Source organism: Anastrepha ludens, chromosome 2 (genome assembly GCF_028408465.1).
Source record: "Anastrepha ludens isolate Willacy chromosome 2, idAnaLude1.1, whole genome shotgun sequence".
Lineage (NCBI taxonomy): Eukaryota > Metazoa > Arthropoda > Insecta > Diptera > Tephritidae > Anastrepha > Anastrepha ludens.
This window is the reverse complement of record NC_071498.1, coordinates 8456682-8468681: the sequence shown is the minus strand read 5'-3', so window position 1 is coordinate 8468681 and position 12000 is coordinate 8456682. Positions and strand designations below refer to the sequence as shown.

The following is a 12000-nucleotide window of genomic DNA, read 5'->3' as shown; positions in this document are numbered from 1 at the left end:
TAATCGTCTAGCTGCCAAACACGTAGACTTACAGAGAAAGTGCTCAACGGTCTTCTTCCCTGAAAAGTCCCCACAGCTACTGGAATGGGGTTTAAATGGTAAAAATAGCTTTTCTGCGTGTTGGCCTATCGCCAAATGGCCGGTAAACACGGCTACGAGTTTGGAAATTGAATGACAAAAGTACTAGTAACACAAAAATTCAATAAACTGAAATGTTTATTAGCAACAAGCCCTAGCTCCAGTTTTCAAATAGAAACTAAATACCTATATGTATATTCTTTAGTACAGCCACGTTGAATCCCGATAGCGGCGTCAAAGTTACGGCGTTTGACACTCACCATGAGAATGTAGAAGGGCCTGGATTCCCATTGTGATAAAATTGATGAATAATTCGATAAATTTTGTCAACTCAGTTGCGATACCTTTGTGGTAACACATGGCCCAAAAACCCTACCATTTTTGAAACCAGTTCGCAGAATTAACCAATTTGAGAAGTCGCAGCGCACGATTCATTCAGTTAGTTCCTTATTCTTCTTTTTCGTAGCTGGTTTTTCAAAAGACTAGCAATAGGGGGGTCGGCCATGAGTAACAATCTTGCAGAATCGATATTCACACCACTGCACAGTGGTCCGACCAGAAGGCGCTGGCGGACAAAATTCAAAAACTCATTTAATTAAGCTTAAAATATATATTTAGGGGTTTTAAGGATCAGTGATGACGAATCTGACCTTAGTTTTAGCAAATTTTAAATTCATTGAATACTATAAATACATTTTTACTTCCGTAATTAGCTGGTGAGTTCATTTTTACATTTTTCACGACCCCAGAGAGTACCACGTGGAGATTTACGGTAAGGTTATTCTCTCCTCATTTTTTTTTTTGTTTTTAGATTTTTTTTATTTTTTATTTTTTTTTAATTTTTTTTTTTTTAATTTTTAAATTTTTTTTTTATTTTTAATTTCTAATTTTTTTTATTTTTAATTTCTAAATTTTATTACTAAACAATCTTAAAAATTACTAACAATCTTCAAAACCTGATCTTTCAACTCTTTCACACTATCATCATGGTATTGAAGCTTCTCAAGAACGTAATCTTGTAATTCTAACTTCTTTGACTCAAAACTTTTTTTTTTCTGAAGAACGCAAAAAATAAATAACTCCTTTTTTTCAAAACTATACGTCATTTAGACTTTATTATTACAAGCAATTCTCAGATGTTCGTTAATATTCTAATCGGCTTATGCCCGTTCCTCCAGTGACAGATAAAAATGTTATATTATTATATATAATTTTATTGTATATAGTGTTATATATACATATATCATATTAATATTGTAATAATATTAAAAAAAAATTTTGTTTTTTTAATAAAATTTTTTTTTTTAGTTGTCTCATAATGCTGATGGGGTTTGTGATGTCTTCTTCTGTCTTTTACACAAAATTGCATAAGCCATATGTAACGTTTTGCCTGTGGGTAAATGCACAAAAGCTACATTATTTTTAATTTGCGCAACTTTGCGCAACAGGTTTCAGTTTGAGATCATAGCTGAAATATGTGGCTACATCACTCATGTTGATTTCAAGTGGACCGGTGTGGACCACTCGAAAAAATGATCTTTAAAAAAAAAATTTTCGAAAAATTTTGAAATTTCAAAAAAAAAAATGGGATTTTGTACCACAACTTAAGAGAATTATTACTGTTTCCGTTAATATATTCAATTATCTTTTTTTTTCAATATTTGGTTAACAATGAAATGGTAATATTTATTTGCAGACATGAAAATGAAACTCTTGTATGAAGTACGATTTGCATATAATTTCATGTTTAAAGTCAAAAAACTACAATGAAAAATTTTTTTAATTAAGTAATATTTTCAGGAAATCTGCCTTGAATATTTAAGAAAACATCTGCATTATCAAATTTTTATTTCAAGAATGTTGAAAAGTTGAATTTTGTCCGGCCGCCGGACCACTGTGCACTGGGTGCAGGCAAGAATGTAATTTCCTTGAATTATCTACAAATCGTGGAATGCAGATAGAGTGACTAGGCAACATGCAAAGTTAGCAGAACATTGTGGCCCACCTACAACCACAAGCAAATGTTACTACGTCATACTGATAAATACCTATGAACTGAGGGTATGCCTGCAGACTCACAGCAGTGATAACTGGCTTCTGGTCTATCAAACAGCCAAAATTAGCATCTCTCAAAATACCGGAGAAAAAAGAAACGATTTTCCAATTCCTTTGTGAATGCTCTGGCTTATGGAAGGAGCTAATGTCAAGCCTTGGACACCTTAACCAACCAACCCTGGCGCGCATTGATAAGTCCCCACGGGAATGAATTCAAAGTTTCTGAGGATATTGAAGAGTCCCTAACTTAGATCAAGTTTGTAAATAGAACTTTTCGGTCTGATTGTCGCACGTGCAGCGGCTGTTATATTGAGAATGAAAGAAAAAAATTAATTAGAAAGGACGGCTAAAATTTACTAGATTGTGGCAGCGCCATTTAGGCAGAAAAAAATAACCTTGAAACACCTGAGTTAACCCAGAACTATGAGATATATGTATATGTACCTTATGATCAGAAAATACGGGGATTGTTTAATTTAAACAAATCACGCATGTTGGTAGGACTGTAAGACACACAACTCTCACTTTTTAGCGTCATCGGATCATTTGAGAGATTCTGTACGTCGCAAATGACCGGAAATGGGGCAACAATTCTTGAATTTTGCATGATGATAATGCGCCATCGCACCCAGCCCAAAGTGTGCTGAATCATTTGACCAAACACCAAGTAATTACGATCGTGCAAGCACCGTATTCACCTGATATGGCCCCGTGCGACTTCTTTTTGATTCTCAAGTTCAAGTTACCACTTCGTGGAAGAAGATTTCAGTCAATAGAGGAGATCAAAGAGAATGCGACGAAGGAGCTGAAGGCCATCCCTTTGTCGGTCTACCAAGGGTGCATGGAGGACTGGGTTAAACGTTGGCACAAGTGGTTGCTTCAGACGGATCATATATTGAAGGAGATAAAATAAATTTGCCTGCAATTTAACTCTGTTTTGTTTTATTTAAGCGTTCTCGGTACTTTCAGATTATAGTGTTTGGCCGGCCCTTCTCCTATTTGTGGCGTGCGTAGTGATTTTGTTCCACATATGGACGATCGTACAGTTTAAAGCCGACTCCGAACGGCAGATGGTTTTTTACGAGGAGCTTTTTCATGGCAGAAATAACTCGGATATTTACCATTGCTTGGCGCTATTAGAATCAAACCTTTTCTATCATTTGATATTTCGTGGTACTTATTTGTATAAACAGCTTTTCACTGGAGAGCACTTATACACCCATGACCAATATAATAGAAACGTGAGGTTTTGAAAAGTTTTGACTTCTGTGATTTTTCCCACGTTCCCACGACAGTCGCTTCTACGCCACTGGAATGAATATAATTTATATCCGGCCAAGGATTGTCACTCAGCAGCACTCCATCCACATTAATTATTTGCTACAATAACAACAATTCTTTTATTTTATATTTTTCTTAAAATTCCATATAGAAATCTAGTTGCCCTCTTTCGTTATTTGAAGAAAATGCTGAAGAATCCAGGGAAAAAATTATCAAAAATTAACCCAGGTTTTAAGCCACTTAAACGCTAAAAGAATTTCAAGAATTTCAAACTATTGAGAGTTTTCCGAATTTTTATAAATCCTATACAGAGTTGAAGGTTTGATTAAAATGATACTAGTTTTAACCCGCGGCCCCGCTCGCGAAGTAGTAGTTTTGAGGGATTTAGAATATGTACACATATAAAAGAATTACAAACAATAATTTCATAGAAAGTATTTTTTTATTATTGTAATAACCATAGCATTACAATACCCGGCATCCGTTGCTATGCCTCGTTGAATAAAATCAAAACAACCAATCAGAAAAATATCAAGCAAAATTATTTTTATTAATTTTCTATCTCAAACGTTTTTGAACTTTGCATTTGGGTCGTAGTGGAACAGCTTATGCGGATTATGAAGTCTAGAGTGTGCTATAAATAGTGGGAAATAGGAAAAACTAAGGTTTTTTAGATTAAATTTAAGCAAATATTCGATTATTACTGACGAATGAGAGTGGTGGCGCGGCCTGGGGGCTGTGGGAAGGGAGTTCCATCATAACCTTCATTGGGTGAAAATATTAATGTACATAATATGTAATTTTTACGTCATTTGGTGTTGTCGTTTCGTAGTGATGCGCGGACAACGTACAGACATTCACCTTTATAGTATAGATTTTTGTGGAATGAATTATATTTTTATAAAAAATTAAAAAGAATTTAAGAAATTAGTCAAAACTGGCCAAAACCTCGCGTTGCTATTATATTGGCCATGATTTATTTATTGGCCAATGCATTAGTAAAATGTTTTCAAGCATTCCACTCCAAAAAGTTTTTGAATTTCAATGCCAACAGAGGAAAATCTGCTCTAACCCCAGATTAAAAGGGCTTCAGATTATTATGTGGAGCACTTACAGGTCACTTTGCCTGTAATAAACACTTCAACACAATAGGATTATCTAGTACAAGTTTATGCAGGTTCTGCTGCGATAAAGAGGAGTCTATGGAACACTTAATCACCAGCTGTGAGGCATTAGGCCACATGTGACACCGAATCCTGGACTCGTACCTACTAGAGAAGGAAAACCTACAGTTCTTCCCTCCTGAGGAGCTGGTTCGATTTCTCGGTATACTAAATAATTACAATTAAGTAATTAGGGGCGCACAGCAGATCAATCTGGTCGCAGTACATAAATGCTTTAGCCTAGCCCGTACAACCATTTCCATTACCGTTACCATATCACCCTTTTGTTGGAACTACGTTATAACTCAAAAATCGAAAATTTAAAAAAAAAAACGGCTTCACCATTTTGTATTTGTGTATGTATTTGTGTTGGTTTTTCTTTTTCGTTTTGGTTATGACACTCTTGCAGCAAATGAGCGCATATACATACATCCTAACTACATACAAAACCATTATAAACTATTTTCAATAATATTTTAGAGCAAATATGAATAATGTGAAGGCTTACGGCGTCATACTAAAATATTTCAATCTGTGTGTTTGTGCGGCAGTTGCAATCATATTTTACTAGTAGTTTTATATTACTGTAGAGTGACTAATTTGTGTCTATAAAATACGAAAATACGCTAATCCTTGAAATATCTTAATTTAAATACAACTATTTACATAAATACTCTCATACCTACGCACGCATTAGCGGATTTAATACCATAAAATACCAAAAAATACGTTAATGTATTCGAAATGCAACTGTGTGAGTATAAAAGTGTATTACTTTTTATTATAAAAACAACAAAAAAAGATATTATTCAAAGTTAAAATATAAAATTAAAGAGCTTAAGTTATGAGAAATAATCTTAAAAGAAAATATTTTATATTAGATGACATTAATCGTGTTAAGCGTAGCGGTTACTTTCAACGAAAGAGACAACAAACCAATGAGTCGTATTTTCGGGCTTATGGCAGAGAGTTTGTGAAATTTCTTGAATCGAATTTAGAGTTTCTGCAATTTGTTTCAAATATTATATTTCGCCAAAAAGACACGCGCGCGTCCTTTCGCATGTTTTTAATTATTATGTGGAAATATGGATTTTTAGCAAAATTAACTTAAATATACGTTAATTAAGTACTCAAGTAAAGTGTGTGCGAGCAAGAGGAGTAGTCACAAATGTTTCGAAAACAAAAAGTTTGGAAAGTGTATTTTGGTAGAGGTTAAGATACATAGATAACTGTATAACTGGATACAAATCGAACAAAACGAGCAGACTTACCGTCGTAGTCGTATTCAGCCGATTGTGGCGCCAACATATGCGCTTGGATCTCCTCCTCAGAGCTGCTAAACGAGCGCTGCTGTGGCGGTCCATATTGGCCGCCGACTATTGGTCGTCGCTGTTGTTGTTGTTGTTGTGCTTGAGGGTAAGTTGCAGTATCCATGGCATGACCACCGCTAATCGTGAGATTACGCGATATTGGCGCTGGCTTCTGATAAGATCCGCCGCCCATGGAGGGCGCGGACCGCTGTGCCGTTTGTGGATTATAGGAGTGTTGATGTGGAAGCCGTTGCTGTTGTTGTTGTTGATGCTGATGCTGTTGAAGCTGCTGGTGTTGCTGGTGCTGCTGGTGTTGCTGATGTTGCTGATGTTGCTGATGCTGCTGATGCTGTTGCTGATGCTGTTGCTGCGCCATGCCGCCGGCCGTTTGTGCCGACAGTTGGTGATGTGGCTGCATTTGCGGACGCAACGGTTGCGGCTGTGCTTGGTGGTGTTGTGAATGCTGCGACTGCTGTTGCTGATGTTGCAGGTGCTGCTGATGTGGTGGCAAAGCACGCTGCTGTTGCCCATGATGCTGTTGCTGTTGGTGTTGCTGCAGCTGCTGATGTTGCTTTTGCTGTTGTTGATGCTGATATTGCGCTTTCTGTGCTAGCGGCTGTTGCTGTTGTTGTTGCTGCAGATGTGACTGCTGCTGCTGCTGCTGATAGCTTTGCTGTTGCTGTTGCTGCTGCTGCTTTTGCAGTTGGCTAGGATGTGCGAGATGTGGATGTTGCCGCATCAGGCCGTCCAATTCACCCTTCACAAAACGAGAAAAAAATGATTTTTTAGAAATAATATTTTTATATGAAAAACCTATTCATCCAAATACCTTGTAATAGCGCGGATCATCCTCCGGATATGGGCGTTGCCCTCCTCCTCCTCCTCCTCCTCCAATTTGTTGTCCACTTTGTGTTCCATATTGTTGTTGCATTGGCTGCTGTTGATTCATGGGCCTTTGACGCTGTTGGCCGGGACTAACATCCACACCACTGTCGGTTGTCGACATGCGCCGATTTGTGGGCGCCTCCTGTTGTGAGTATTGACGCCGCAGCACGCTGCCCGCCCGTTGCATTGGCAGATTCTCTTTTTCGGCAGCGCTACGCGTTCGCTCCAACTTAGGGCGCTTGTCGAGCGTATCATGCGGATCCACAATGGCCTGCTGCGAGATATCCTAGAAAAATAAAAGGAGTTGGGTTATTGCAGTGGATAAGGAAAATATGTTAAGTGGAAAATTATTCATTCTGTCAACAAAGAACTCTGACGGTTAAAATATATGTAATATTATCTGGAAAGGCCAGATTTCAGAGCAAAAAGTGTGGTTTTCAGCGGAATAAGACAACACCTCTCGAGCCTATTATTATGATTGAATTTCTGGTTCAAGGGCTCAACAAATATGACTAAACAACCACCGCATTCGCCTTGTAAGGCTCCACAATGCACTTACACTACTGCCATCAGGCTCAATGCGTCGCAGGAAACTATCCTGTTGCTGACCCTTGTTCATCCATTGCCCAGTCTTTGAAAGTAATTCTTGTTTTTTACGGCACAGTATACAGACCCAAATCACCTGCAAAGGAAAGAAATAAAAGAATACAATTTAGTGTTTTTTTTTAACTGAAATCAATGGTAGGAAAAGCTAGTCGGTTGTCAAGTCAGTCAAGGCTCTCTAAAAGATATGCCCTTTTAGTTTTCCAAGTTTTATTTAATGGTAATCGCGCTAAAGAAGTTTATGTTGAGTATGAAAAAATTCATTTTGCCTGCCAATTCTCATAAGTCGATCAGTTAGGATTAGCTAAGTTGATTCTTAACCCTAGAACGTCATCCTTATTTATTGTACACTAACGACATCCTTCGTCATTTTGACTACGATGTATTTTAAAAAGCTGTAAAAAAAGTTGTCAACAAAAATAGGTATCAAAATTGATTTGTTATTTTTATTTAGATACTTTAAAATTGATATTTAACGAAACTCATAAAATTTTATTATTTTTTTGGCGTAAAATTAACATTGAATAGCCTTCTTTCAATTGGCATGGTTTTTTAAACAACTTATTATATAACATTTCAAATAAAAAATAAATCACATTTTTATCCATTAAGTCTTATAGTTTCTTATAAATAATAATATACATTAAACTAAAAAAGGAACATTCGTTTTAAGATAAATTATTTCATATAAAGCATGAGTCACAAACTTCTATTTTGTGCTCGCCGCACAGCCTTTTCTTGCACTTTGCACAACCGACGTTTGTCATTCTTCGTTTAGCAGAAGGACAAACTGCGCATATTTTTCTTTTTCCAGTTGAACTTTTTAGTATTTTGTTTTCAGATTCTGTAGATTTATTTATTTGAAGCTGATTCTCGATATCATTTCTCACAGTGGATGTTATTGTTAGCATAACAAGCCTGTCCTTTAGTTGCTCTTTTATGAGTTCCGCAAAAAGTTTTTTCATAAAATTAACGCGATTTAGTGGCTTTTGACCACCTTGAAACACATTATGGGTATAAATTGTATATGAATTAATGAAAGCTATGTTTAAAATTCCGAAAAATTGACATAACGGCCATCTGTTAGTTTTTCTTGAACAGCTCATAACACTGCACATCTGATCGAATGTATCAACTCCTCCTTTGGTACTATTATAAAACTCCACCATGTTGGGTTTATTTGTATTGGAATTGATAGTGCCCTGTTCGTTACATGAGGATAAAAGATAAACCATTTTGTTTGGCTTCGGCTTATACGATAACAATGTTATGTTGCTGTCGTAGCAAAACATGGCCGAACCGCACTTACGACCCTTTTTTTCTTTTAGCTGAACTGGAATTTCTCTTTTATTTGACCGAAGAGTGCCGACAATTGTCAAATTGTATGGGCTCTGCCCTAATGATTTTGCCAGAGGTATTGAAGTGAACCAGTTGTCCATTGTAATATTTCGGTTTGAGCCATGCACAGTTTTCGTAAGCTCTTTCACATAGAACTCTCCAAGAGGCATTGTAGTATTGTTCGAATTTTTGCCCAAATATGGAATTGCGTCCACCATATACTTGGTTCCACTATCACATAACATCACCATTTTAATTCCATCCTTGGCAGGCTTATTCGGGATATACATCTTGAAACTGCACTTGCCTCGGAAAGCCAAAAGCTGTTCGTCCACTGTAAGGTATGGACCAGCACTGTAATTTTACCTGCATTTTTTTACAAACATTTCCCATATTTTTCTGATGGGTGCGAATTTATCACCCACTAATTGCAGGCGCAGAGATTTATCGTCGAACCGCAGACAGGACATAAGAAATTGAAATCTGGCTTTGGTAAGAACGCATGCGTAGATGGATCCAGAATAACACCTGTCAAATAATTCCTCCACAGATAAATGCTGATCTTTTTTAACAGCGGTCAACACCAATATACCCATAACTGCATATATTTCATTTGCATTTGTGTTACGTCGTTGTGTCTGATCCGTATTTGCTAGTAAGATTGATTGGCGTTGATTTATTTCAACATTTGTCCACTTTACAACTTCGTCGACGATATCTCCTGTTATGAACAGTTTGAAACAGTCGAACGGATCAATTATGTTTTTACACTGACGGGTAGGCCCTCGACTTTTATGTACGATATTTAGCCCATAATGATGAGTTGTACCTTTAACTGATGACCATTTATGACCATTTTTCCCTCGAAATATAGTTACATGTAATAACGTTATCTTCATCCTCATCAGTTGCTTCATCTGATGAGCTGGTGTTTGCAACGAAATCCTCTTCCTCAACTTCTGTGTCACAACCTATTTCACTGTCATCGCTTTCAAATTCATCGTTGCTATCACAACAAGAGAGAAATTTCTCAATTTGTTTATCTGTTAGTGATTGTTGATTAGCCATTTTAGAGTTACGATAAAATTATTCGTACTAAAAAAGTTCCCCGTCAAAACTGGAAGTTACACAAACGTCATCTTTCGTCATTTTGACTACGGCAAAAAATTATAAGCGAAAAAAAAAATACTTACAATGTGCGTTGTTTGCTGTACGTCTTCGTCCACCAACAGCTTCTAACCAACTAACGCTATCAGAAAAATCAGACCAAAACAATCTAAAAAAACCGGTTTTAATTTTAAAATAAAATCGAGCGTAGTCATTTTGACGAAGGATGACGGAGCAGGGTTAATGAGTTCACTGAAGCTACAGAACTTTTTATTAGCTAGTGAATCAAAAGCGAGAACGTCATATATCCATGTTGACCTTTGAAGTTGCTGGATGTTTTCTGTAATGCATGAGTGAATTGTAATTTTGGCAGCCATACCACAAGAGTCTCGTCTCCAGTACCATTGCTACGATTAACTTAGTTCCTGAACTCGATTCTCATTACACATTTTTTATCACGAAGACTGCTGTAGCTCTGAGCTCACTCGTGTTCTCGCATCGATTGGGATTTCGTGTAAAATTTTTTGATAAAAATAATAAAAGAATATTATCACATTTATCGATGTCAGAATTGCACCGAATCCGAATCCGCACTCCTCTATCCTCACTTAAGTCCTGGCATCCACCAGATAATGATTTTTTTGTTAACTAAAGTTCATTTTCGGGTGTCTAATATAATCATAATAAAATATTAAAAAAAAATAAAATCGCGATATGTAAGGAAATTAATTTTGGTAAAAAATTAATAATTGAAAATCATTTGAGACACATGGCACGCGTCTAAGTTACGTCTACCTAGAGCAGAAAGTGTCAACTTATTTTTTTAGCTTTTGAGGCAGTCTGTTACGAATGGTTCGTTCAGTCTTGGCTTCGCAGGCTGGGGTTTCTAGTAGATCAGTGACTTTGGAGAACCCCACGAGGTTATTTTACAGGTTCATTGCTGAAGGTAGCTTTATTATTGGGCACTTACTTGAATAGGGCGAAGGCTTTAGAGGTAAAACGTCAGAAATTTTTGAAACTATATTTTGAGTGGTCGAATGAGTTGTTGCGTGATTACTATTCGTAAGTGTATGGACTCGCATCCTCCAGCATGAAACACCAAATGATAGACAATTTTTTTTCCATTAGCGGTCGCCCCTCGGCAGGCAATGGCAAACCTCCGATTTTATTTCTGCCATGAAAAATCTCCTCATAAAAACCATCTGACAGGCGGAGTCGGCTTAAAATTGTTGACTGAAATGTCCATTTGTGGGAAAGCCACAAAACGCACAGCACAAAGAGGCAATTTTGAGTTCGTTTAAGTTCGTCGATTTCTAGGCGAACGTTTTAAAGAAAATTGTGTGACATCGTGGAAGCTAAATGGTCTGGGCATATTTTTGTTTTTATATACGGGGTTCTTTGCTCTTTATTGGAGGGCTGATGAAAGGTCAAAACTATGGAGAAGTTGCATCGAATTTTATCGTACCCGTCGTATGCATAAGAACAATATGGGCATACTTGTGAAGCCATCTTTCAGGACGATTCTGCTCTATGTCATCGGACAAATTTGGTAAGTTTTGATTTGATATTTAATTACCAATACTTCCTTATATTTATAGTTAATAAAAGTTACATCTGTCGCTTTCATTTGATGCTTACAGGTTCAGAATATTATTGTCTACTCCAAAATTTTCCGTATGACATGACCAGGTGGTAAGATTGGCGTGGCCACAAATACTGATGTTGCATACTGTAGGGTGCACCGCTGTTGACACCGGGTTACCATTTGATTTTCAAATTAGACGTTCGAACATTTATTTTCTACTTAATAAATTCATTGGTTACACATTTTATACTTAAAAAATTTGATTGATTTTCCTAAATTTTTTTGACCGACTTCATCAGAAGTCACATACAATTTTTTTAAATATTTTCATCTCCTTTTTGATTATAACACGAGTATGCCTATGTTAGCCTGGCTTTAAATTATATATATATATTTGGCGCGTACACCCTTTTTGGGTGTTTGGCCGAGCTCCTCCTCCTATTTGTGGTGTGCGTCTTGATGTTGTTCCACAAATGGAGGGACCTACAGTTTCAAGCCGACTCCGAACGGCAGATACTTTTTATAAGGAGCTTTTTCATGGCAGAAATACACTCGGAGTTTTGCCATAGCCTGCCGAGGGGCGACCGCTATTAGA

General features: G+C 36.9%; 1 protein-coding gene across 13 annotated transcripts in view; it reads right to left on the bottom strand.

Annotated features, from left to right (window-relative positions):
* The window catches only part of LOC128862721 (uncharacterized), a 219712-nt gene that overhangs the window by 154841 nt on the left and 52871 nt on the right, over positions 1-12000 (bottom strand). For all 13 annotated transcript variants that reach the window (XR_008454542.1, XR_008454536.1, XR_008454543.1 and 10 more), the window contains exons 5-7: positions 7332-7454; positions 6717-7058; positions 5849-6644 (exon numbers count right to left, since the gene is read on the bottom strand). Coding sequence is in view for 3 of the 13 variants with exons in the window: in XM_054101437.1 (XP_053957412.1) it covers positions 5849-6644; positions 6717-7058; positions 7332-7454 (1261 nt within the window). In the remaining 10 variants the exon portion in view is untranslated. The remainder of the gene's footprint in view (positions 1-5848; positions 6645-6716; positions 7059-7331; positions 7455-12000) is intronic.